General features: G+C 42.2%; 1 protein-coding gene across 10 annotated transcripts in view; it reads right to left on the bottom strand.

Moving 5' to 3' along the window:
• Positions 1-24,713, bottom strand: part of MTSS1 (MTSS I-BAR domain containing 1) — a 189,742-nt gene extending 165,029 nt beyond the window's left edge. For 9 of the 10 annotated variants that reach the window (XM_074986672.1, XM_074986674.1, XM_074986678.1 and 6 more), the window contains exons 1-2: positions 24,520-24,674; positions 23,867-23,988 (exon numbers count right to left, since the gene is read on the bottom strand). In XM_074986672.1, the coding sequence (XP_074842773.1) occupies positions 23,867-23,938 (72 nt within the window). In that variant the 5' untranslated portion in view covers positions 23,939-23,988; positions 24,520-24,674. The other variant, XM_074986673.1, reaches the window with a different exon arrangement.
• Between the last annotated feature and the right edge of the window lie 1,115 nt (positions 24,714-25,828).

The raw sequence follows: 25,828 nt of genomic DNA, 5'->3' as shown, positions 1-25,828 counted from the left end.
AAATTACACCACAGCCTTTAGAAGCCGTAGACATGGACCATGGTCCTATTGTGTTAGGTTCTGAACAAACAAAAAAATAAACTCTTCTGAGACAGGGACTACAATCTAAATATACTTGAACATCTTTAATCCAGCACCTTTGGGAAATAGGTTATGCCAGAGTATGGACTCTTCCAGACTATGGGTGTTCATATATTCTTTTTGTTATGAAAATAAAAATAAACATTTTCCAAAAGACTGAATTTTTATTTTGTATGTAACCGCAATACATAGGGAATGGAAGAGATTGACTTTTTTACCAATCTTACACTGGTTTGCTCAACAAACCCACATTTATTTGAAAAGACCGCTGTACTTAGACTTAAATTGCAGGGTATCCTCTGGTCAAGAGAGAGTTTCAGTCAGATGCACTAGTTTCCCCAACAAGTGCATCATATACCATATTCCACTTCATATAAATTAAATTACTTTTATTACTATTACTACTTACTAATCTCAGACTCTCCCCCCGCCCCGTTTCCTAATATTATTTCAACACAGCTTGCTGAGCAGTCTCAGAAGCCTCATTTTTACAGTGCCTTTCCTTAATTGAGTTCACAGCTAACTGACTGGAAAGTTTCCCCCTCCACTGTGAGAAATGTCAGCAGACACAGACCCCAGCACCAAGTTTACAATGTGTGATTAAAGCCAGCTTCAGACCATGCACATACTGAAGTATGAGGCTGAAATCCTGACTCTGGTGAAATCAATGAGAGTTTTGCTATCAATTTCAATACGGCCATGAGTTTATCTCAGTTTTCTTTCTACATGACACCCCTACTTCCAAAAGGCTCACTCTGAATGAACACTGGAAAAGTAAGGAGGCATCTTTAATTCCCATAGTCACAATTCCTTTAGAAACCAGATTTTTGCAGCTAGTGTCACTGTGCATGCAGAGTTGAATTATTCTTGTTATTGCAAGACAGATCACAGAAGTACCTTCCTGAATCAGGGCCTAATCCCAATTACCTCCATGGAGTTACTCACACACTTAGGCTGTGTCTACACAGGCACAAATCTTCAAAATAGCCATTTTTCGAAGATTACTAATGAGGTGCTGAATTGAACAGACTGCCTTTCCAGTTGGCATAAGATGGTCATTTGCTAATGGTAATCCAAACATCTCAGATCTTTTGGCGTGTGGCTGCTCTCACTCAAGCTCGGCTGGCTAAACAAGTACCTGGGGCTAACAGCTCTAAATCCTTAGATGGGTGAGGCTGTTTAATTCATTGTCAGTCCTCTGAGTCATTTTGTTGTTCTCTGGGTATTTCCTGCTACTGATGGAAATGTCCACATAGCGTTCGGCCATTTCATGAGTTGTCTTAATTTCACGTCTAATAGGTAGTGTAGTAAACTAATTAAATTGTGGAGTTGCTAGTACTGAGTGGCAGCAGAGAGTCTAATTGTAAATGCTTTAATAGTCCAGATTTGAATTTCCTTCCTAATGTCATGTGATGATATGGAAGGCAAATGTAAAAATCTCTTTATATTGCACCATCTGGTGCAGCAGAGTACTTAAGTACGTACCTGACAATAAGGCTGTGTCTACACGGGCACAAATCTTTGAAGTAGCTGTATTTCGAAGATTACTAATGAGGCACTGAATTGAATATTCAGTGCCTCATTAGCATCAGGATGCTTCCAGCCACGGTGCTCCAAAAGCACACGGCTCGGCATGGCTACACGGGGCTTCTTTTCTAAAGGACCTGCACCTTTTGAAATCCTCTTATCCCACTCACTGATTGGAATAAGGGGATTTCAAAAGGTGAGGGTCCTTTAGAAAAGAAGCCCCTTGTAGCCGCGCCGCGTTGTGCCGCGCCACGCCCTTTCGAAGTGTCGTGGCCGGAAGCGTCCTAATGCTAATGAGGCACTGAATATTCAGTTCAGTGCCTCATTAGTAATCTTCGAAATACAGCTACTTCAAAGATTTGTGCCCGTGTAGACACAGCCTTATTGTCAGGTACGTACTTAAGTACTCTGCTGCACCAGATGGTGCGATATAAAGAGATTTTTACATTTGCCTTCCATATCATCACATGACATTAGGAAGGAAATTCAAATCTGGACTATTAAAGCATTTACAATTAGACTCTCTGCTGCCACTCAATACTAGCAACTTCACAATTTAATTAGTTTACTACACTACCTATTAGACGTGAAATTAAGACAACTCGTGAAATGGCCGAACGCTATGTGGACATTTCCATCAGTAGCAGGAAATACCCAGAGAACAACAAAATGACTCAGAGGACTGACAATGAATTAAACAGCCTCACCCATCTAAGGATTTAGAGCTGTTAGCCCCAGGTACTTGTTTAGCCAGCCGAGCTTGAGTGAGAGCAGCCACACGCCAAAAGATCTGAGATGTTTGGATTACTATTAGCAAATGACCATCTTATGCCAACTGGAAAGGCAGTCTGTAGTTGCATCCTCATTGCATTACTAGCTCAAGCATCAACAACTGGGCCTCAACCCCGACCCCCAACAAGACAACTAGCTTGAGTTTAACTGTAAAACATAATTTACATCTAGCTAGAGAGACAAGGGGGCGATCTGGGGAAGGGAATAAAGCAGGAGGTAATGCTTAACTTACACCCTAAATTAATCATGAAGTGAAAACAAGCCCTAAATTTCTGATCCAAGTTTTGGCCACAAAAATGCTTATGCCCAAATAAATCTGTTAGTCTCTAAACGTCCCACAGGACTCCTTATTGCTTTTGCTGAAACAGACTCACGCAGCCACCCCTCTGAAACTCTATCTTTACAAAGCCTATATATGAAATAGGAAGTTTTTGTCTAGTGATCACACCTATCACAACCAGCCTCCAGAGAATGGCGGGGGAGGATTATGAAGGAGGTCTCTCCCTCTGACCCGAGAAGCTGCTTGGCCAGAATTAACACACCACACCAAGGCAGGAGAAACACCTACTGCTATTGTCTTAGTTATGACCTTTCTGTGTGTGGAGAATATTTCACTCTCAAAAGCTGTCAATATGACACCTCACACATGTATCTATTTTAACAAATTGAGTAAGTCAACCAGGTTGCCATGAACCTGAACCTATGCCTACACCTCATGGCGAAGAAATGGATGGTAAAATCTTATTCAGGAGGATAAGACTCTAAACAAAGTGTTTTATGTTAAGGCAGTATTGTGAGCCATGTAAATTCAAGACAACTGCTGATGGGTTAATCGTCATTTTCACTGAAATTTACTATTTTGAACCCTTTTCTCCCAACAGTAAACTTCTAGCCTTTCCAAATGCATCTATATGAAAGGTATGCATTATAGATGTGTATGTATATGCCAGGAACCTTCAAAACACTGAGAACTAACAAACAGAGGACTTAAGATGGATTCTCAAGCAAAACACACGTTGACAACAAAGATTACCAAAGCAGTCTATTTATGCTGCCATTTCACTGGTGCCATTACACTGCTAACTGCGCTTAATGGTACAGAGAAGATGGACATCAGTCATCAATTTAACAGTGTGACAGGTAGAATCAAGAGACTATTACTTAGGGAGGGAAGATTACCACCTTCTACCCCCCTCCACACATACACACACCCATCATCTATCACCAATATTGAATCCCTTTATTTTTAAGCCCACTCACAGTAGCTACATGAATGTAACTAAATTGGTTTCAAGACTGATTTAATTAAATCAATATAAATCATAAAATCACAGCAGATTAGGGTTGGAAGAGACCTCAGGAGGCAAATCCTTTTATGTGGACATTCTTAAACTGATCTAAAAGTGGCTGATTGCAATTTAGCTTAATTTGGTACTAAAACAGCAATTTATCAGTGCAATCATAATTGAATCCTGGGGATATTTGTTCACCTGCAATCTAGAAACAATCCCACCTTTTAGCTGTATGTGTGCACTATGGTTTTTCCATCTGTATTGAATTAATTCCTGTACAACTCTTCTGGTTAGCAATGTAACTAGTCTCAGGAGGTAGCCATGTTAGTGTGTAGCTTCATAAAAAATAAGCAGTCCTGTAGCACCTTAAAGACTAATGAAATTAAGTCTTTACAGGGATGCTTGTTTATGGTTAACAAAAACTCAGTCTTCTTCCACAATTCTGGCCTCTCCTCCACAAATCTTCTATGCAAACCCTTATTTTGTAGATTTACAATTATTCCTATTCCAATTAAAATTGCCATTTCACTTTAACCCTGTGATCAGCCCCTTCCTAAAGCCAAATTAACGGTTTGCTATTGGACCCTCTCTTTTTTCTGGAAGCTAATTCATGTGTATTAATCATGGTTTCCCTTGGACCCTTCCACTAAATACTTCTGTCAACCCAATCTTGTGAGATACTGAATGCCCTGAACTCCCATGGAAAGCTGTAGGAGTTCAATATGCTCATCAGGTCATGAGATGGGACCCTAGGTATTTATCTTTTCTCCTCCAGCTGGGGAAAATTTATGCAGGACCATCTGGGTGAGGTTTAAAGAGAGCAAAAGGAGAGAAAGAGCTGGGCCACTGGTTAAACTGCTAGCCTACGACTTGGGATACCTGGACTCAAGCCCCTTCTGTGACACAGACTGTGTGTGAGACTGTGGACAAGTCACTTGGATTTCTTTGTTTTTCCCCACCTGTAAAATGGGAACAACAGTACTTCCCTACCTCAGAGAAGTGTTACAAAGATAAAAGATTGTGAGGCGCTCAGGTACTTTACAAACAACAGGAGGCCATGCAAGTATTTAATTGAGTGAAAGACTATTACATTTGTAAGATTTCAAATGAGAAATACTTAATGCAACATTGCCTTGTTAATTAATTGGAAAACTATATACAGTAAACACTTTCATATCCGGCATTCTATCATCTGTAACTCTCAAATAACCAGCACTTTAACCGTAACTAAATTTTAGTTAGGTTTTCCATAAGTACAGTATAGTGAGAGTAAATACAAATAAATACAGCAAATACAGTATAAGTTTACAGTGTACAATACTTGGTAAATAAAGTACTCAGCATATATTTTTGTTTGTTCCTTAATATCTAATCTTGTTTTTCTTTAGTGTTATGCATTGCTAAATATACCTCTCTATTATCCAACACATTTGAACATCCAGCAATCTCCCGGCACTGGGGCTGCTGGATATGAAAGAGTTTAAAGTGTGTGCTTTGACTTGGGTGACCATCTCTCCCTGTCCCAAATACAGGACAGAGAGATACTGGCAGGGAGGGGCATTTCCTCCAAGCCCCTGGGAGCCAGCAAGGAGGCAGCAGCTGCTGGCACTCCCCGGGAAGCGGCAGCTGTCCACACTCCTCCAACTTCCCAGAGGCTCAGGGAAGTGAGGAAGAGGGGGGATGGTCCAAATATGGGACAATTAGTCCCTTTTAAAACATAAGTCAGGACACCTTTTTGACGACCCAAACATGGGACCATCCAGAGGGTCACCCCCAGCTTTAACTACAAATACTTAGTGTCATTTCGGAGTACTTTGGAAGAATAACATTGTTTTTAAGTGCAATGCTTCACACAGCGACCTCTGTTCAGTCCAAAATTTCTAATTTCAAAACAGCTGATAAAGGAAATCAATTTTCTTCGTTAAATGTTAGAGTCATTTGCACTCAAGTGTTATCTGTAAAAGGGGCAGGCTTCCTTTATCTTCCAAACCCTGTTCACAGTGTAAAGGGAGTGTTGGGCAGAAGAACAGCATTGAGACACAAGCCCCAGGGCCTTCCATTGAGCAATTTCATGATTTACAGGACAAGCGAGTCATTTGCAGGCTGGGTTTTGGAAAGGTTTCTCAATGTGAATGATTTATCATTTGGGGATATATTTTCTCAGAACTAACCTGATGCCTGTTGAAGAAGTTAGCTCTTTAAATGTCACCCACTGTGTTTTTCTGTGGAATTTATATTTCATCACTGCAAGATATTCCAAAACATTACGAGTTTGTAGCGACAAATGCTGGTGTTCAGCAGTGCTCTGTTTTTGGCTGTTTGCCTAACAACCACCAAGGCATGTCATAGCAGAGACTAGGTGGATCCCCTGACACACACTCAGCGCATGGTGCTCTCCACCCTCCACTCCCCAATGCGTACTTCAGGAAGTGAAAGCAGCCTTGCTGTCTGGGTTTACCTCAGCGAAGTCCTGCAGGAGGGTACACCCAACCTGCCTCTCACGCCAGGTCCTCTGGATCTTTCCATCAGTCCCCTGCCCGTGAGCCTCCCCAGACACCCCTTCCCCTCATACCCTGAGCCAGCTGAGCGCTTTGCAGCCAGCACCTTTTAGAAGCATGCCAGGAGACCATGTGCAAGTGCTTCTGCTTCACACTCTTCATTTCCCCATTCTCATGTCCTGGCCAGCTATGAAGTGGCAGTGAAAAGTGAGGAACCCCGGTGGGCCAGTTTGTACTTGACCTTAGTCCCAAGGACAGCCAGGGATATCAGTTAGCAATTCCTACAGGGAGCCAGGAGCACGGGCACGTACCTGGGGCTGTTCATCCACCCGAAACCTGTCGTTTCTGTGTTGTGAGGGACATCCTGGTGCCTACATACCTGCAGTGCTCTAGGTTGCAGCCTCTCTTCCAAGTCCTCCAGAACCTCTTGTTGAGGTTCTCACTGCGCTTTCTCCTCTCACTTATTTATTCATGCACATCCCATCCAAGGCCTCACAAAGTTGAGGGACCCTCTCCTCGACCTCCTCCTACCCAAGGCCAAGGTGGCCACTCATAACACCAGGGAGAGGCGTTTGGCTGGGAAGGAAGGAGGGCCTTCAACTGTGAGACCTGTTTTCATTCTTTTACCCATTCATGCATCCATGCCAATTTCCACTCAGTGGTGTCCCCTGGCTCCCTCAAAGCCTTTGAGGAGCAGCAGGTGCTGTCTGGGATGCTTTGCTTAGTGTCCCCTTCCAGTTTCCTCATTTTGAACCTTTGTCCATCACACCTATCCTCATTTTCTTTTGAGCTGTCCACAGAAATCAGCAGATTTCCGGGGCTCAGTGGATACTCCCCAAAGTTTGGGGGAGGGTCCTTTAGCAGCCATGGGTAGGCATAGGCCTACCCACTTCCCAGAAATGGAACGGACCACAGTGCATCCTTGCTAGGCCATAGTAATATACACACATATCATATTGACTAATTAATGGGTGATTAATTGTAGCACTTGGAAACCTCTCTTCTGATCAGGCAACTTATCTATTGCAAAGGTGGGCAGGGCACTCTCTTTCTGCTTTTACCTCTCCTGACAGACTGACAAACCTGAAGGCTGACAAACGGAGTAGTGAGTTTCACCATGCCAGTATACAGACACTTCACAAAACTCCAAACAATGTCCCCTCAGGGCCACATACTGTAGCTGATTACCTTAAAGGTAGTAAGGGAGAGGTAACCATGTTAATCCGTGCTCCAACAAAACAAAACAGCAGAAATGTAGCACTTTAAAAAACTAACAAAATGATGTATTTGGTGACGAGCTCTTGTGGGACAGACCCACTTCATCAGATCAATCTCTTTTGCAATGCAGACTGACATTTATAAGTACAGAGAACCAAAAATTGCAATGAAAACTGACAAATCAAATACATAAGACTAAAGGAGAGGGATGAGGAGTGGGGGGGATATTAATTATCCTGCCTGAGATAATTACAAGCATCACAGGAAAGGAAGCAGTCCTTGTAACATGTGAGGTAACTGATTCTCTGTTCATACCATGTGTTAATGTGTCGAATTTGAATATGAATTCCAAATCACAAATTTCTCGCTCTACTCTGTTTTTAAATTATTTTTTGCTCTAGGACAAAAAATTCTCAGGTCTTTAATAGAATTTTTGGTCCTCTGTACTTCAAGTCATTCTGTATTGGAAATGAGATTGATCTGATGAAGTGGGTCTGTCCCACGAAAGCTTCTCACTGAATACATCATTTTGTTACCTTTAAGGTACTACACTGAGCTGCTGGAGCTCTTTATGCTTCCTTCAAGCCTCAGAGATAAATTTAACAGCTAATTCCAAGTCCATACAACAAGAATAAAACAGCTGCTGAACGGAGTCATGATTCTTCACACAAGAAAGTATTTAATTTAATGGTCACTTCCTGGAAGATTTAGGAGAATCATTGTCTGACATATCCTGAAGAACCAGCCACCCACTGTAGGTTTACACTGCCAATCCTATGAAGGAAAGATGCTAAAAGAGATTATCTAAAAAATGGCTTTCTTCCTTCTTTCAGACCGGCAAACCTCTGAATGTAGATAATATATAGACCAAAACAAATGAACACTGATCACCCTAATGTCTAAGAGCATCGCACTTCAGAAGTGTAAAGATTCACTCTGTCCACAAAAGGATATTGCTCTGGTTTCTCAAGAAACCAATACCACACAGATAAAGATGCACTTTTGATGAAATGGCCATATTTACATGATTATACTGAATGGCAAGCATCAGAAAGACCTGGATTGCTGGTATTAACAGTATAATCCAGTATGTAAGTAAGGGGTCTTGACAGTTTAGCAAAAGGAGTAAACAAAGTTTATGATGTTCCTCTTTCTACTTCAAGGAAAGAGACTAGCTTCCCTTAATAATCTCTCAAAACAAGTAAGTAGTCATGTAGCACCTTACAGACTAACTAAATAATGTATCAGGTGATGAGCTTTCTTGAGGCAGACCCACTTCTTCAGATCTGAGGGTCTGCCCCACGAAAGCTCATCACCTGATACATTATTTAGTTCATCTTTAAGGTGCTACAAGACTGCTTGTTTGTTTTGTCAGAATACAAACTAACTTGGCTACTTCTATTAATAATCTATATTCATGGACTGTGACTAATATATGTGAAGGAAACACTTAATTGAAGCTAATTGCTAATAAAACTGGTTTTAGGTTACTTCAGTTCTGGACTCAGATCCTCCTATGACATTCACCGATGACAACTACAAAAGAGGTAGCAAAAGCTGGATTCTTTGCTTGGGCTATCCCATACATAATCTTTCACAGAATTAGCTGAACATCACAGGATGTACTACCTAATCTGGGGGACAGGGGAGGCGGGAATGTGAAGATGGTTTTACAGTCCCACTGGTGTGGAAGGAGGAGAAAACAGAGTGAGGGCGACAAGCACAACAGTAGTGTTACTCATAGCCAGGAGTCTCCACTCCCTCACCACAAACCCAACTTCCTTCCCGGCCACCCAAGCTGATCACACTAACAGCTCACTGCTGAGGCACGCTAATGCAAAATTCCTGGCTGTTAGCATTTTTCAAAGTTAGCTGGTGACTTCCTTGTGGGGTTTTTTTAGCACAACTATACAAATGATTTTGCAAGTGACACCCAACTTCACATGCTAGTAGCACATCCAGACTGTGCACCTGTCCTCGCAACAACACAATATTAATTCTGTTTCCAAACTCATGTCCTGAACATATAACACACACAACCCTAAAATTCTGTCTTTCCACAGCAAAACTTCGCTCTGATCAGTTATTGTTATAGGCTGGGGACCGACTTGCTCAGCAGCAGTACACTGGAAAGGGACCGAGGGGTTATGGTGGATGAAAGGCTGGATATGAGTAAACAGTGTGCCCTTGCAGCCAAGAAGGCTAACAGCATACTAGAGTGCATTAGGAGGAGCATTTCGAGCAGATCTAGAGAAGCAGTTATTCCTCTTTATTCGGCACTGCTGAGGCCACATCTGGAATACTGTGTCCAGTTTTGGGCCCCCCAGTATAAAAAGGATGTGGATTTGCTGGAGCAGGTTCAGCAAAGGGCAACAAAAATGATTAAGGGTCTGGAGCACAAGAACTATGAGGATAGGCTGAGGGATTTGGGCTTGTTTAGTTTACAGAAGACAAGACTTAGCGCTGATTTAATAGCAGCCTTCAACTTCCTGAAGCGGAGCTCTAAAAAGGAGGGTGAGAAACTGTTCTCAGTGGTGTCAGAGGGCAGAACAAGGAGTAATGGTCTGAGGCTGAAGAGGTTAGATATTAGGAAAAACTACTTCACCAGGCAGGTGGTGAAGCATCAGAATGCATTGCCTAGAGAGGTGGTGGATTCTCCATCCTTGAGGTTTTTAAGTCCTGGCTGGACAAGGTCCTGGCTGGGATGACCTAGTGGGGGTTGATCCTGCTTGAAGCAGGGGGCTGGACTAGATGACCTCCTGAGGTCCCTTCCAGCCCTGTGATTCTGTGATTATCACAACTGCCAGAATTATCAGTACTGTGTGCATAATAATATCCAGCGCCTCCAATAAGAAGAGAGCTTATTGTGCTCAGAACCATACAAGCATACAATGGTTACACACAAAACACAACTGGGCTAGACAGGATATAAAGGACATGAGTCCTCCAAAGAAACTTCATGGACAAGACAGCAAGAAACACCCAGAGGAAGCAACACAACAGTGGCCTTAAAATGAAGCTTAACTGCTGACATATGTCAACAACTGCGGGAAGATACAGTGGCTGACAAATCAGTTCACTAAACAACATCATCATCTGCTCCTGATAGCTTTTTAAAAAAAAATCAGTCAACAAGGAAAAAGGGCCTTTGGCAAGCCAGAAGGCCAAAAATTACAGAACACGGGCAAACGCTGCATTTCTCTGCTCAATCCATGGCTGGGTATGTAACTCAGGAGTTGACTGTGCAACCACTCACAAGACTATAAAAGCTCTTGCCAAAAAGAGGTCATATTTGACACACAGACAGCCCAATTTGTAGTTTCTGATCAGCTTTTCCAAGCATCACCACTATGCTAATAGTAAAGATTCTCTTTCCCACAGAGAGTAGTCCCTCTCTGCTGGGTATTTTCTCCATTCATCAGGTCAGAAAATTGACATTAAAAATAAAGAATGTACCTGATGAAGTATCTTCAGCAGAACTGGTCTCCCAAAAAATATCAGGTTGACTACAATCTCACACTAAGCTGACATGTAAATTTAGGCAGCGTTCTAAAACAGTACATTATATTTTATTTCTCCACACAGATGTAGAATAGAACATGTATTCTAGGATACTATTTTCTTTGTCTCTTAATGAATTTTACTGCTGCCTTCATTATCAGTTTGTACTTTGCTTCTGTGCAAGTGATTCTGACAAATTCATTTTCTACACATTTCCCTTTTCTATCCCTCAATTTTAATATCACAATCTGTGAAGTTTCTGTAACACCAAACACACCATACTCTCCAGGACACAAGGTTGAGCATTTCTTTTGCAATGTCAAGATGAACTAATTTAAAACCAATTATTTTAAATACAGGTTCAACCTCCCTAGTTCGGCACCCTGGGACGTAAGCGGTCCCAGACCAGGGGTTCTGCCAAACCAGAAGTGATTGATTCTGCCCCTTGCTTGTGTTCCAACCCCTGCCCTAGCCTCCCCTCCCCACTTTCTTCCACAGCTCCCTGAGTCCCTGGCCACCAGGATCCCTGGTCACCAGCTCCCGACCCCAAACACAGCTTCCCCGGGTACTGCTTCCTCCCCCACCCTGGCTATGGTTTCTCAGAGTCACCACTTTTCCGCCTGGCATCGGCAACGAGCTGCCGCTCCCAGGCCAGAAGCTTTCTACCCAGCCCCTTCCATGGCTTCCCCAGGCTTGCTTCCCACCCAGCCAGTCCTGGCTACTGCTCCCAGCCCAGGGCCAGGGTCTCTTGTTGTAGCTCCCTGGCTGCTGCTGCCAGCTCCCCTCCCCTCTTTGCTGCCAGACCAGCTGTTGCTACCATGCCCTGAGCTCCTACAGCTGGTATGGCTGGCCCCTCCTCATCCCAGCCTTAGAACTCTCTGGTCCTGCCAGACAGCAGATGGTGCCAGACGAGAGAATGCTGGATTTGGGAGTTTTAACCTGTAGTGTTTCAATTCAAAGATCTGAAAATAAGATTAAAATACTCAATTTTAAACCTTGCTTAAATGCAAGGTTCTATCTCCCATTGGTTGATATTCCAGCCAAAATATATGTTGTTCAAAGGGCTAACATGCCTTATTAATTGTACAGCAAAAACACAAGAAACCTCCATGTAATTTAAACCAAGCTTTCAAAACCTGTGAAGTGTTTCTCAGAACGTCCAAAGCCAGACTAGAGCAGACCAGAAGTCCACCTAGACCTGCATCTTGGCTCTGTTAGTGGCAAATACCAGAAGAGTCAGGGGAAAGGGTAAGAAACCCTACTACTGTAGGATAGTCTGTTATTAGGAAAAGCCTCCTCCTAACACACAAACTTGGAAGCTGTTTTACGCAGCGAATCATGAAGATTTATATCCCTTCCAAAACTTGTTTAATAGGCATCTTTATGGACCTTCCTTAATAACCATATAAAGCAGCTTATTGTTTTTTGGAATGCTGAACAATTCTTGGTTTGTATTATGTACACTCTAATTTATACACTGCATTGAAAAATTATTTCCTTTCATAAGTTTTTAAATTTGCCACTTCAATTTGACTGAGCAGGCTTTTTTTCTTATATTATGAAAAAGGGCAAAACAGAAGTTTCAATCTACCTTTTCTGTCTCATTCATACCAACCTCCTTACTATATTTTTTGTATTAGAAGAAACAGTCTACCCATAATTTATTGAAAATTAGAATAAAGCGGATGCAAGGCCCCTCAGTGCTTATATAAACACCTTTCACTCTGAGGGATTCCAAAATGCTTTTATACACAGGCTGCTTTAAAAAGTTGGTGAGCACATGTAGCGTCATGACTGCAGGTGATCATTTCCTCTGAAAATGAAGGCAGCAGGCATTCCCATTCATTGGCCATTGATAAACATGCACCTGTGGGATCAAAGAGGGTAACAATCCCATATTACTAAGCAAGATGTTGGCATTTAATTTTATTTTTGATAGGGAAGTGAAAAATAACACCCCCCCCCACCCCGACTTAGTTTCATGTAGAGAACTACAGGTACCTGAAATGCAACTTTGTTCAAAAGAGATGCAAGTGTACACAGAATCTCTCACAAGCAGCAAGAGAAAATTAAATCTCATGGAGAGTTTTACAACTGAAGAGAAAGATAATACCATAAGTTAAGCAAGGATTTTGGATGCAATGGTTTTGTAGGCAAAGAAACTCTTTGCTCATCAGAACCCCAGCAGGGTCAGGAATAAAAAGCAGTTAACAGTTAAATAAGAAAAAGACAGTAATATCATCATCTTTCAAAACAAAAGCAGCTCAACCCCAATCTCGCTACATGGAAAAGCTTCATGTTTAAGACATGGTATGGCAAACAAACAAAAGCAGTCATAGGAAACCAGATTAAAACATGTGGTTCAGTCCATGTTGTGTTCCGGATCAGATGACTGTTCATCTGTGGTTTTCAATCTTTCTTCATGTGCAGACCCATAAAATATTCTGAATAGAGGTGCAGACCACTTTGGGAATCTCACATGGTCTGTGGACCGCCCCCCTCCCCCCCCCCGCAGCCATCGACAGGGTGTCACAGGAGTCACGCTGTGCTGGCCCACGGCCACGCCAGGGCAGCAGAAGCCACACCAGTGCTGAAGGAGCTGGGCGGCTCTGAGCAGGAGCTGTATGGCTGCACCAGGGCAGAAGGAACCACACCAGGGAAACCTGTGGCAGCTGTCTCAAGTGCTGCCATCACACACGCATCCCACCAAGTGGGAAGGCTCTTATGCAGAGCGGGCAGAGGGGCGCTCCACATGTGTGGATCTGCTGAGCCACGTTTCACCACATCCTGGTGCCCTGTTCACCACATGTGGCAAATGGGGAGTATATTGGATACCACAGCACTAAGCCCTGACCTGGTCCATCTCCTCCCCCAAACACCCACTTTGCCCCTTCCCCTGCATTACACCTGGCCCTGCTCCTCCTCTTCCTCCTGGAGCTTCCCAAATGCCAGAGATCAGCTGCTCACAGAGATCTGGGTGCAATGGGAAGGCAGTGGAGGAGTAGGTTGGAGGGGCCAACACCATGTAACAGGCATGGAGGAAGGAGGAAGCATGGCACTGGTGGGTGATCTGCACCCACTAATTTTTCCCCAGGGGTTCTCTAGCCCCCAAACACTCATGGAGTCAAGTGCCTACATTTCCAAAGCACATTCTGAACAGTAAATAATAGCTAATTCCATGAGTACTGATGTACAGCCACCTCTTGGAATATGGCAATTTAATGAGCATGGCAACTATAAAAAATTCAAGAGGAAAAAAGTAAGGTTTTATGAATTAACTGTCATGTTTTTATTAGAGGGCCATTTTCTTGGCTTACTTCATGTTGGAATAAAACCCACATCCTAATAGCCCACATGGGGGGTTGTGGGGAGGGGGCACCACTCCACTGCAACTATGGGAGAACGTGATGGAGCATCCAATAGTGCATTCTGCAACAAGCCAGATGATGATTCTAAAGAAATATGCAAAGGGAAATATTTTCTTACACATTCTTCAATTCAGATCAGAATGACAAATTCATGAGGAAACTCTGAAGAGAGGCTTTCCCCACAGACACTCATCAATGGAAACCTTTCATCCACTCTAACATTATGAAACAGTGCCTGCGTAGCCACGGCAGACACTTAAACCCACAATATTTCTGTTGGATCAAAACTAAGATTATTAAAATATCACGAAGCATTTACTCTGGTTAATGCATACAGGGGAGATTCTTAAAGCAGCACAAGCACTCATTCATGTCCAGGCGAGCTGAACAACAGCACAGGGATCTGACCAGCCAAAATTTTGCTTAGCCCTGCTAGGGGAAAAAAATTCTTTTTTAACAGTGTCACTCATTACTGAGATCTCTGTTCACTGTACAGTATTTTATGCTAATCAGTGTTTCCTATGCAAGAGTCACACCACATAAAGTATAACACCAAAGTTCATATGATTCCTTGGACAAAGCCCCCACAGATGAAAGCATCAACCCTGTGCATTCAAAGTTACTTGCCGCCGCCCCCCCCCCCCCCCCCAATTTTGGGCCACCAAATGAAATACTTTCCAGGATCAAACATCTTTCTCTAGGATGCTGAAAAAATTCCTCAGCTTACCACAGCTGTTAAGGCAGCACATAAGGAGAACAGGAGTTCTCTCAGGTAGTTACGGCCAAATTACATCCAGCTTTATTTTCTGATAGCTTGAAAATTCACTAGTGTGTATCTGGTTTATTACAAATTTACCACCAGGTAAGTGGAAAATATAACTTATTTCTCAGCCCCAAGCTACAAACACCTATCTCAAGTTTCAGCAAAGAAACTGAAATAGAAGTTTATGGTTATCAACTCAAAATAAGGCTTAACACTGAAGGGCTAACTCACCCTCCGCTACAGAGCCACTACACAAAAGTGGTTCAATATCAACATTCAGGGTCCAACATACAAGGAAGAGATGGAAAAGAAGAGAAAAGAGGCAAAAGTGACCTGCACCCCCCACAACAGCTACCAACACCTGCTCCTTCTGTGATAAGGCCTGTCACTATAGAAGCGAGTTGTTCAGCCATCATCAACAGACTCACAGATAGGAGAGTTAAACAGAATCACAGAATCCTAGGGCTGGAAGGGACCTCAGTAGGCTATCGAGTCCAGCCCCCTGCCTAAAGCAGGATCAACCCTAACTAAATCCATTCCAGCCAGGACTTTGTCCAGCCAGGACTTAAAAACCTTTAGGGATGGAGATTCCACCACCTCTCTAGGTAACTCATTCCAGTGCTTCATCACTCTCCAGGTGAAAACAGTTTTTCCTAACATCCAACCTACACCTCTCACTCTGTAACTTCAGACCACTGCTCCTTGTTTTGCCACCAGTCACTACTGAGAACAGCCTCTCTCCATCCTCTTTAGAGCCCCTCTTCAGGAAGCTGAAGGCTGCTATCAAATTGCCACTCGACACTTCTCTTCTGCAAACTAAATAAGGCCAGATCCCTCAGCTTCTCCTTATAGGTCACGTGCTCCAGCCCCCTAATCATTTTCATTGCCCTCAGCTAGACCTGCTCCAATGCATTCACAGCCTTTCTATACTGGGGGGTCCAGAACTGGACGTAATACTCTGGATGTGGCCTCCCCCATGCCAAAGAAAGGGGAATAACAACTTCTCTAGATCTGCTGGAAAAATCCTCCTAATGCACCCCAGTATGCCATTAGCCTTCTTGGCTACAACAGCACACTGTTGACCCATATCCAGTCTCTCACCCACTGTAACCCCGAGTTCTTTTCTGCCGCATTGCTACTTAGCCAGTCAGCCTGTAACAATGCTTGGAATTCTTCCATCCCAAGTGCAGGATTCTGCACCTATCCTTGTTGAACCTCAGATTACTTTTGGTCCAATCCTCCAGTTTACCTAGATCACGCTGGACCCTATCCCTACCTTCCAACATATCTACCTGTTCCCCTAGCTTAGGGTCACCCGCAAATTTGCTGAGGGTGCAATCCATCCTCTCATCCAGGTCCTACTCAAATGAGGATGAAGACGCCTTACTCGTTATCAAGTGACCACCATGAAAAAAAAGACTGCTAGTTTATGGAGAAAGAACACTTGTCACCTGTGGGTCTGACACTCAACTTCTTTTCTTTTGGTTAGCGTGACTCAAATTTCACAGATAGCAATAATTATTGCAAACATCCAACACACCAAAACCATCACCAGCCATAAAACAAATCTCAAATGTATTTACAGTAGACACTAGAGCAGTGGTTCTCAGACCTTTGTACTGGTGATCTCTTTCACATCGCAACCCTCTGAGTACAAACCCCTCTTATAAAGTTAAAAAACACTTTTTTACATATTTAAAACCACTATAAATGATGGGGTCCAAGTAGGGTTTGGGGTAGGGACAGGTTGACAGCCCACACCACCGCCCAAGTAATAACCTTGTGACCCCCTCAGGGTCCCAACCCCAGTGTGAAAACCTCTGCAGTAGGCTGTGTTTACACTACAGACCTTACAGCAGAACAGCTTTACTGCTGTTGTAAGGTCTCCCATGCAGCTGGTCTATCGTAATGGGAGCTCTCTCCCTGAAGCACCTAGCTGCCACCACCCTCAACAAGCAGCAGCAGCTACGTCAGCAGGAGATGCTCTCCTTCTAACACAGCACTGGATGCACGACAGTGTCAGTGAAACTTACTGGCTAGTGGGGCGGGTGTTTTCCTAAATCCCAGACCCACAAAATGTCACAGGTAAAAGTGCCAGTGAAGAGACAGCCTAGATTGTTATGCGCTGGCTGGTATCTCAGCCTGCATCCTAAGATCAACACCAAAAGCCCACCACTGCTCCACTGTCACCTCTTCAACAGCCACTCACAGAATAGTCAACTATGGATCCTTCATATGCTATCATCACACAGGCTGAAGTGCTCCAATCAGCCCCTTTAAAATCCAAAACAGTTGTGCCCAATGTTTTTTGCCTCGTGTCCATCCAGAAGGAAGAAACAGTTACAATTAGACTTGGATGAGTAACTATAGAGGTTATGAGTAACTATAGAGAGGCCCATTTGGGAGACTCTTCCTCACCAATTCAGAGTCCCCCCTGAGTCTGTGGGTTTGGAGTACACCAACGTGCCTTTAAGTACAGATATTTTATTATTCTGCTCTACACCATGAGATTCTTCCCTCCTCTTCCACCAAATATTTTGTAAAGACATTTTCATGGGCAAATCCTCATTTCCCTCCTGATTAAAAATTGGTATTCTAACAGTAAAGCTGAACACACCACGACAATTAAAGCTACCTCTCTGATAAAGTGGTGCTTCTGGATGATACAAAAAAGCACTCCATCACCTGGAGCAACAAATATGTGATCAACACACATACATACAGAGTACAGTATTTGCTACTTTATACTGCAGGTTCTAATGCATATTTTCCAAGTTCAGAACTGAGGAAGCAGTGAACTCTAAGAAACATCACGGTTTGTTATGTATTTAATAGTGCTAGGCGCGTAGTTACACAGGATTGTTATTCTCAAACATTTGTGCCATCAGCTGTATTTTATGCAGCGCTGCACAATCTCTTCTAGGCTACAGGACTGCATGTGTTATTACATAGACCATGGCATTAAGGATTTTCTTAAACATTTGTTGTCCACCACTCTGTATCAGGAAACAAAACTATCTTCTAAAGTCTTGAGAGGCAGATCCTCAGCTGCTGTAAATTGTCATCACTCCATTGCAGAATGCAGATGGAGACATCATCAGCAGAGGATCAGCTGGTAAAAAGAGACTGCAGTAGCATATCTTCATAGCTCTGACACAATTACATAGAAGACACCAACAGGTCCAACAATATATTGATAAGCATTCAGTATTTCTCCTGCTAGACCATCACTCAAGCTTTATCATCAATTCCTGAGTTTTTTTTTCCCCCCGTCTGAAGTCCTTAAGACACGTACAGGAAGATTCTAAAGCTGTTGCTTACAAAGAGCAAAGAAGTTCAAAGAAAGCAAGCTAACAAACTCCAAACAATCAACTGTATTTCTTAACTGCAGAAATATTGACAGCAAAACAGCTTTTCTAAAAATAGAGGTTGTGTGGAGAAAAGGAAGAAGCACGCTGTAGAGTATAAGTACCAGAGTCCCTGTGCTTCTCTTCAAGAATGAGGTGAGAGAGACAAGCTAATTTTATAGTAGTATGCATACGGATAACAAAAGTCCATTTCTCATCCTTCTGAAACCTACATCCATGCTTTGCACATTTAAGTCAAAATATTTAAAGAAAAAAATGCTAGCAACTGGACTGCAGCTAGACTTTGAATTCAGCTACAGCATGCATTATACTTAAACTTTCCAATTACCAGCTTATTACAAACCACTTAGAGACAGCTTAAGAGATGCTGTACAAACTAAAGGAAGGTCTCAGAAGCAGATACATGCAAGTAGACTCATGTGTTTGCACAGATCCACCACAGAATCAGAACCTAAGGCCATATTTATCCAGTAACTAGACAAGCAATTTGCTCATCCAAATAATGGTTTAGCATTCAAGTCACATCACAAATATTTTCAACTGTTTTTCAAATGTGCATTTCCTTGTGTTCACATTGAGAACAAAATAAAATGCCAATGTCTGTCCCGATGTCTGTTCTTTGTTCACCTTGTGCCAAATTTTGCAACTTGAACAGTTTAACAACTACTTTTCATCCTGCCCATACTGAAAATACTTGAAAAGCTGAAAAACATTTACTATCTTTTTGTCTCTCAGCTACTTTCTCTTATCTATTCTCCTTTTGCACCTGCTCAGATTTCTACTCTTTCTCTATCTCTACCAACAGCCTTGAATGTTTTACAGCAATGCTACCACATACCCATCCAAAATAGCATGAGTAGCCACAACAGAGTAGAAACAGAAAGAAGTTAGTGGTATCTCTGCAACTGAGCATTAAAATAAAAGTCACCTCAATGCTCTGCTTTCAATTACTTTACTGAACTTCAACTAAAAAACACCATAAAAAGTTATCTTTTAAGTTAGGTTTCATAATTTACACTTCTTCCTATGGATGCAGACACCGATTCTGCCTTAGAAACAAGATTTTTATTCTCCAAGAAGGAAAATTAGGTCCACTTTTTGTATCATTAAATTGCATATATCTCCAATTGCTACATCTGGACAGAAGATGGCAAATAAAAGTCATCTTCTAAGTGTTGTTTAAAAAAAAAAAAAAAAAAGTGGTAAAAATTGTTCAGTATAAACCTAAGCAAATTCATATCGATAATCTACATACACTGCCTGATATTATTTCTTCGTAGTTGTGGAACACCTCGAGACTACAACCAGGATCAGGGCCTCATTCCACCAGATGCAATGTCAAAAAATTTACAGCCTAAGCAGATGGAAGTGTGCGCTGGGGAAAAGGATGCAACATGCAAGAAACAGAGATGACTTGCACACAGTATATCATCTCCTCTTTAGGCTGACGGAGGAAAGAGTAATTAATGGTGTGACTAAAGGGGAAGGGGAGGGAATGAGTTAAGAGAAGCACAGAATTAGAAATAAGGAGCGGAAGAGCAAGACTGAAAGGGGAGTATGCTCTGCATCAAAAGACATGCTTGAAACACCCTCTGAAAAAGCTCACCCCAAAATCATCTCCACACATTTGCTTAATACCACCAGAAATATTGAAATTAACAGCATACTACTGTACAGTGCTTCTCTGTATTGTGTTTCCAGAAAGGAGGTACAATTCATTCAGATCAAATGCTATCTTCCCACAGGGAGCTACAAAAAGCACATTACATTCACAGGGAAACCTGTACAATGTTAGCACAGCATATTACTCTACTCCTGAGAGAGCACAAAGGAAGTGTTCATTTTTTTAATTTGGACATCTTTGAAAGAGCTCTTATACAGAACATCTGTACTTTATCACCTCAAGTACAGATCATAAGGATGGGCAATATGTGCAGCTAAATTTCTAAGATTCTTTAGTCTGATCTTGAATTCTGAAGTTGCTAAATCCCGATACTGCAGCAAAAATACTGAGCATGACACGAAACATGAACTTAAATACGAATGTCACAGTGAATACCCTTGTGTTCTCCATGATAAATCTGACCTAAACTTTGCAGCAGAGAGCCTGGATTTTGCCCACATAGCAAACTGCAAATTCCACAGCAGAATAAGTTACCAAAAAAAACAAAAAAGGAAGGGGTGGGAGTTACTGAATTATGTATTACAATGAGTAAGACAACAGTCTTTGTGGAATTTGATATTTAATTTAATTTTACAATACTCTAAAAAATTTTATTTACACATAGCTTCCATATTTGGAGCTGAGACCTCACTTGCATTGCAGAAGCCACTGGAGGAAGATTTGTGCAGAGGGAGCAGAAACAATTGGGACCTTTGGCACCTCAAAAATTGAAATGGGCTTTTTACAGCTGTGAACTAACAGCAGACGAGTTCAATGTTTCTGCTGAAATGATCAGCACTGGACTGGTCAGGCAGGCAAATATGGCCATCATTAGGTTTCAGTGTTAACAAACCATTGAGTCTATTGGGGACGGTCACACTTTGGAACAATCGTTCATAGGTTCAGAAACCTTGGCCACTCTACGAAAAAGTGGGCATCAACAGCAAGGCAACTGAACTGGTGCTGAACACAGTTGATATACAAGCACAGGTATGGACAAGCCATTCCAAATGGACCATATACCCCTTACGCATGGAACCAGTGTTCATCCACATCCATTGCTGACACTCATAACAGGCAGTTTAAAACTGACTCTGTCCACACTGAATAGTAACAGAGAGGTAGCCGTGTTAGTCTGTACTCCAACAAACCAAAGCAGCAGAAGCATAGCACTTTAAAAACTAACAAAATGATTTATTCAGTGATGAGCTTTCATGGGACAGACCCACTTCATCAGATCTGAAGAACTGGGTCTGTCCCACAAAAGCTCTTCACCAAATAAATAATTTTGTTAGTCTTTAAAGTGCTACGTTACTGCTGCTTTGGTCTGTCCACACTCTTCATATTGGGGGGGAAGGAGGGTGTTCTTCACAATCACAATGGCTAGGAATAAAAATTATTAAAATGACAGGGGTGGATTCTGTTGCAAATTCCATACATTTGCAGAGCACGGGGGCGCTGGATAGATAAGTGTTTGCATTATGAGAATTAGGGACAGATCCTCAAAGTGGATAGGTGAGCATACTCTAGCTCAGAGTCTTCAAGGAGTCCACCCACATGGCGCCACTCATATGAAATGGACCTTAGAAAGCTAAATTTCATTTTCCTGCAGAGGAACGGCAGCGGAAAGCACCCCTTAATCTCTCAGAAATTATTTTGTAATCTGTAAATACCCTTCCACACAATTAGTAAAGACATCTATATTTCATTAATTGCACTGATTAATTTAATTGCTTTGTTTAGACTAAACAATAAGGAACATTACACGTGTTTATCTAAACCATGGTCTACCGGAGCAAGAATTGGTGCATTTTTTTTTCCTTTATATCTAATACACCCCTTCTAGAGTTCTGTCTAGAAAACAGGTTACACTACTAGTAAAGATTTAAAAAAAAAAACAAAAAACAAAAAAAAAACCTGTTCCCATTTCTGTAAAACAACTGTGGTAAAATCTTTCCAATGAACAGGGTTTCCTCATGTAACAGTACATAAACACACATGCACACACATGCAACAGCAGCAGTAACACAAGATCATTTTCATGAGACAAGTAAAGACATCTTCTGCTGTTACCTACCTAAATGAAAAAAGAAAAAGATTTAATCTGGCAAAACAGAACATCTGCTAATGTACTTTCTTGAATATATTTAATTAAAATTATTACAGGGGTAGAAGTTGTTTTTTGTTTTGTCTCTTTTAATTAAATCTACACAATTAAATAAAAAAGTTTTTAAAAAAACTCATATTTGAAGAACACAACAGCAATAATTGCAGCATTCTCCTGACACACACACCTCTACCCCAAACCTGCATACACTTAAACCATGCTTTAAATTATGTATCCCACAAGTCTGTTTAAATGGTGCATGTCAATCTGAGCTAAAAGTTAATTCCTGGACCAGACACCTCCCCACCCCATACACACAAAAAGCCATTCATCTCACCTATACATGCCTCACTGCAAATTATATTTTTTGCTAGTAAAACTGAGCTCCCGTCCAATGCACATCCACACCCACCAGTGAATCCCTCACCTCCTGAGAGCTACCTCCACCTTGTATATCCTCAATTCTCACCTCTTCTGGGAAGAACCCTGGACAAATCAGAATCATTGCAGTAGAACACTATTATGTATTTTTAAAAAGTGTAAAACTACGCTACTAGCTGTATTTGAACTACAGTTGGAATCCCGCAAATCTAACCCCTCATCTAAACCTCATCAAAGAAAGGCATGTTGTCCTTGTTAAGAAGAACACTACAGTATTCCACAAGAAGAAGCTGCAAACGCTGTAGTAACCTTATCTTAAAATGTAATGTTTTGGGACTATTTAGGCAGAGATACCGTATTTTTTTTTCTCCTCGCCCCCCAAACAAGACTAGGCTAAAACATACATACATCCAATATCCCAAGTTATATATATATATATATATATATATATATATATATATATATATATATATATATATATATACACACACACACACACACACACACACACACACATTAATAAATCCTACACAGAGGCCCTTTACAGTCAACATCCCTTAAATGACGGTGCTCTCACAAGAATGATCTTTGCACATTGTGGTTTCAGTTTTCAAAGGGGCAAAGCTAGAAGAATTGACGCATTTAGCTTGTAAACAGACTCAGCAAAGGACAGCTACCATCCATTTGAACATACCATATAAAAATTACAATCACAGATAAATTAGTTTCAACACAGAAAATTAAATAGACTTTTAGTATGCACGAGTCTAGGCTTTTAAACCACAAGCCTCATGACGGAATATTAATGCCTACTGCCCCTTGCAGCCCCACCCGAGTGCTTTCCAAAACATCATAACAGGTGTCCGCCACTGAATCATTTCTGGTCTTGTTGCATTTATTTTTAGAAATCTAACAGCTTGAAACAGCTGTAAAATACTGGTTTAGGAAATGTGGCCCCTAAAGTAAAAAGATCCAAACTTAAATGTTCACGGACAGACATTGCAAGAGGTGGAGGTGGTAGTGTCCTGCAACCAACTCAGGAATCAAAAACACCAACAATTAACTAGCCTACGGCAAAGAGCGTTTACAACTGATGACAACTCACATCCAGAAGATAAAACGTAGGGTCTGGCTCACCTACAAACCAGTGTAAGGGGGCTGTGGGTGGGGTGGAGAGTTAATGCAATGACCCTTCACTGCAGCTAGATTTTATGGTGCAATCATGTGGGGCTTGTAAAGTTTACCCTGCAAAGCTTATTAGCTGGCTTCCCAGCACCGGGTCCCCCAATTCCCTCTCAATCACTTACCTTCATGTCGCTTATGATTGTCTGGAAGAGCCCTCCAAGAGCACTACATTCCTTCTCTATCACAGCCTCCATTTTCCCAGCTCGATCACACACCACACAGGCACTGCTGCAATTTCACAACCCTAAGGGGGGAAAAAAAAAACGCCCCCAAGCTCCCACTTCTGAACAAAACCAGAGCAGTTCTTAAATGGGGGTGAGACAAGCGAAATGAAAGCCAGCGGGGGTGGGGGGGGAGAAATCAGTGAAATCCTTAATCTCTATTTTAAAAAAATCCCAGCGTTATTGGTATCTATTCTGTACATTCAGTCCCCAATATCCCCCCAAAAAACGTCCTGAGGTTTAAAATCAAGCTGCTACTATCCCCCCACACATGGGCAACACAATCCATTTTTGTGCATAATGGATCATGTCCACAAGTAGGCTCAAAGGGGGAATTTCAAGCTAAAAGAGCATCCGCTGTTTAAAAATGCATTTACTGCACCAGCTCTGTTGCCTATCAGAAAAAAAATAGACGAAATAACTAAACTATTCCTTTAAGGCAAGAAATCTGACCGCAAAGAAAAGCCCTGAACACACCCACGCCACAGCTGCCACTTAAAAAACAAATAAAACACGTCTAACCAAAGGACAAATTAATATCAAATTTTGCAAACCCCGCACTGCATTAATTAATGCACTCGATCGGCTGGCTGCTACGGCGGGAGGGGGGAGCTACGAAGCTAACGTTTCCAAAAAGCCCCCATGCTCGGGATGTAAACGCTCCTCATTTGCAAACCCCCCCGAGCACAGCTGCCCTGTTTCGTGCCCCGCCGTGACTGTGCTCACACAGACTGCGCAAGCAGAACTCCCCGCCCGACCGCGTGCTAATCTCCGGCCCCAACGAGCTCACCTCCCCGGGAGCGGGAGCGCGTCACGCGCGCAGAGTGCCCCCACCGCCGCTGCTGATTGGCTAAAAGAAAATAGCGCTAGTTGGGAGAGGAGTGCTGTTAGCTCCTGAACATTCCCCTGTGTGGGAGAGACGTCGGTTCGAGTCCCGTGAGTGGCTTTATGGGCCAGACTCCTCAGATAAGAGAAGGTGTTTTTCCTGACAGGGCTGTGATCACTATTTCACAAGAGGAAACAGCAGAGTTTTAGCTGCTCCTGACAACACTGAGGAAACCTAGTGAGCAAAGGGTCTACACCCCAAGGGGTTAACGAACTAAGAGTGTGTGAAAACAAAAAAGCAGTCAAATAGCACTTCAAAGACTAACAAAATAATTTATTAGATGAGCTTTGGTAGGACAGACCCACTTGTTCAGACCATAGCCATACCAGAACAGACTCAATATTTAAGGCACAGAGAACCAAAAACAGCAATCAACGTGGACAAATTAGAAAAAAATGATCAAGGTGAGCAAATCAGAGAGTAGAGGGGTAGAAGGGGAGGAGGTCAAGTATTAGATTAAGCCAAGCATGCAAACGAGCCCCTATAGTGACTCAGAAAATTCCCACCCCGGTTCAAACCACGTGTTAATGTGCCGAATTTGAATGTCAAAGACAGTTCGGCAGTCTCCCTTTCCAGAGTGGTGTGAAAATTTTTCTTCAGTAACACGCAAAGAGTGTACGGTGTTACAATTCCTAGCTTTTGCACTGTCTGTCATGCTGGCCTTTATGCTCCCTGTTTAGTTGCCAATTTCTCATGCACTTTAAAATATAATGCAAGCACCAAAAACCATGTTAGAAGATTATTATTAAAGTTGCAAAGTCAAGCACATTAGGAAATGCCAGCAGTAAGGCTGTCTGTGCAGGAGTCTTAGGAAAAATCAGTATGTGATCATTTAATTAAATGTTATCACAGTGCAGTCTAGCAAGGTGGCAAAATTAATCCTGCACAGGCATCCCGAATTCAGGCATTTCCTAATTTTAGCGTGGCTGACTTTCTCACCTAAATAATATACTTTGAGTCTAATGTTCTAGGTTTTT

Source organism: Carettochelys insculpta, chromosome 2 (assembly GCF_033958435.1).
Source record: "Carettochelys insculpta isolate YL-2023 chromosome 2, ASM3395843v1, whole genome shotgun sequence".
Lineage (NCBI taxonomy): Eukaryota > Metazoa > Chordata > Testudines > Carettochelyidae > Carettochelys > Carettochelys insculpta.
This window is presented reverse-complemented; position numbering and strand designations above follow the sequence as displayed.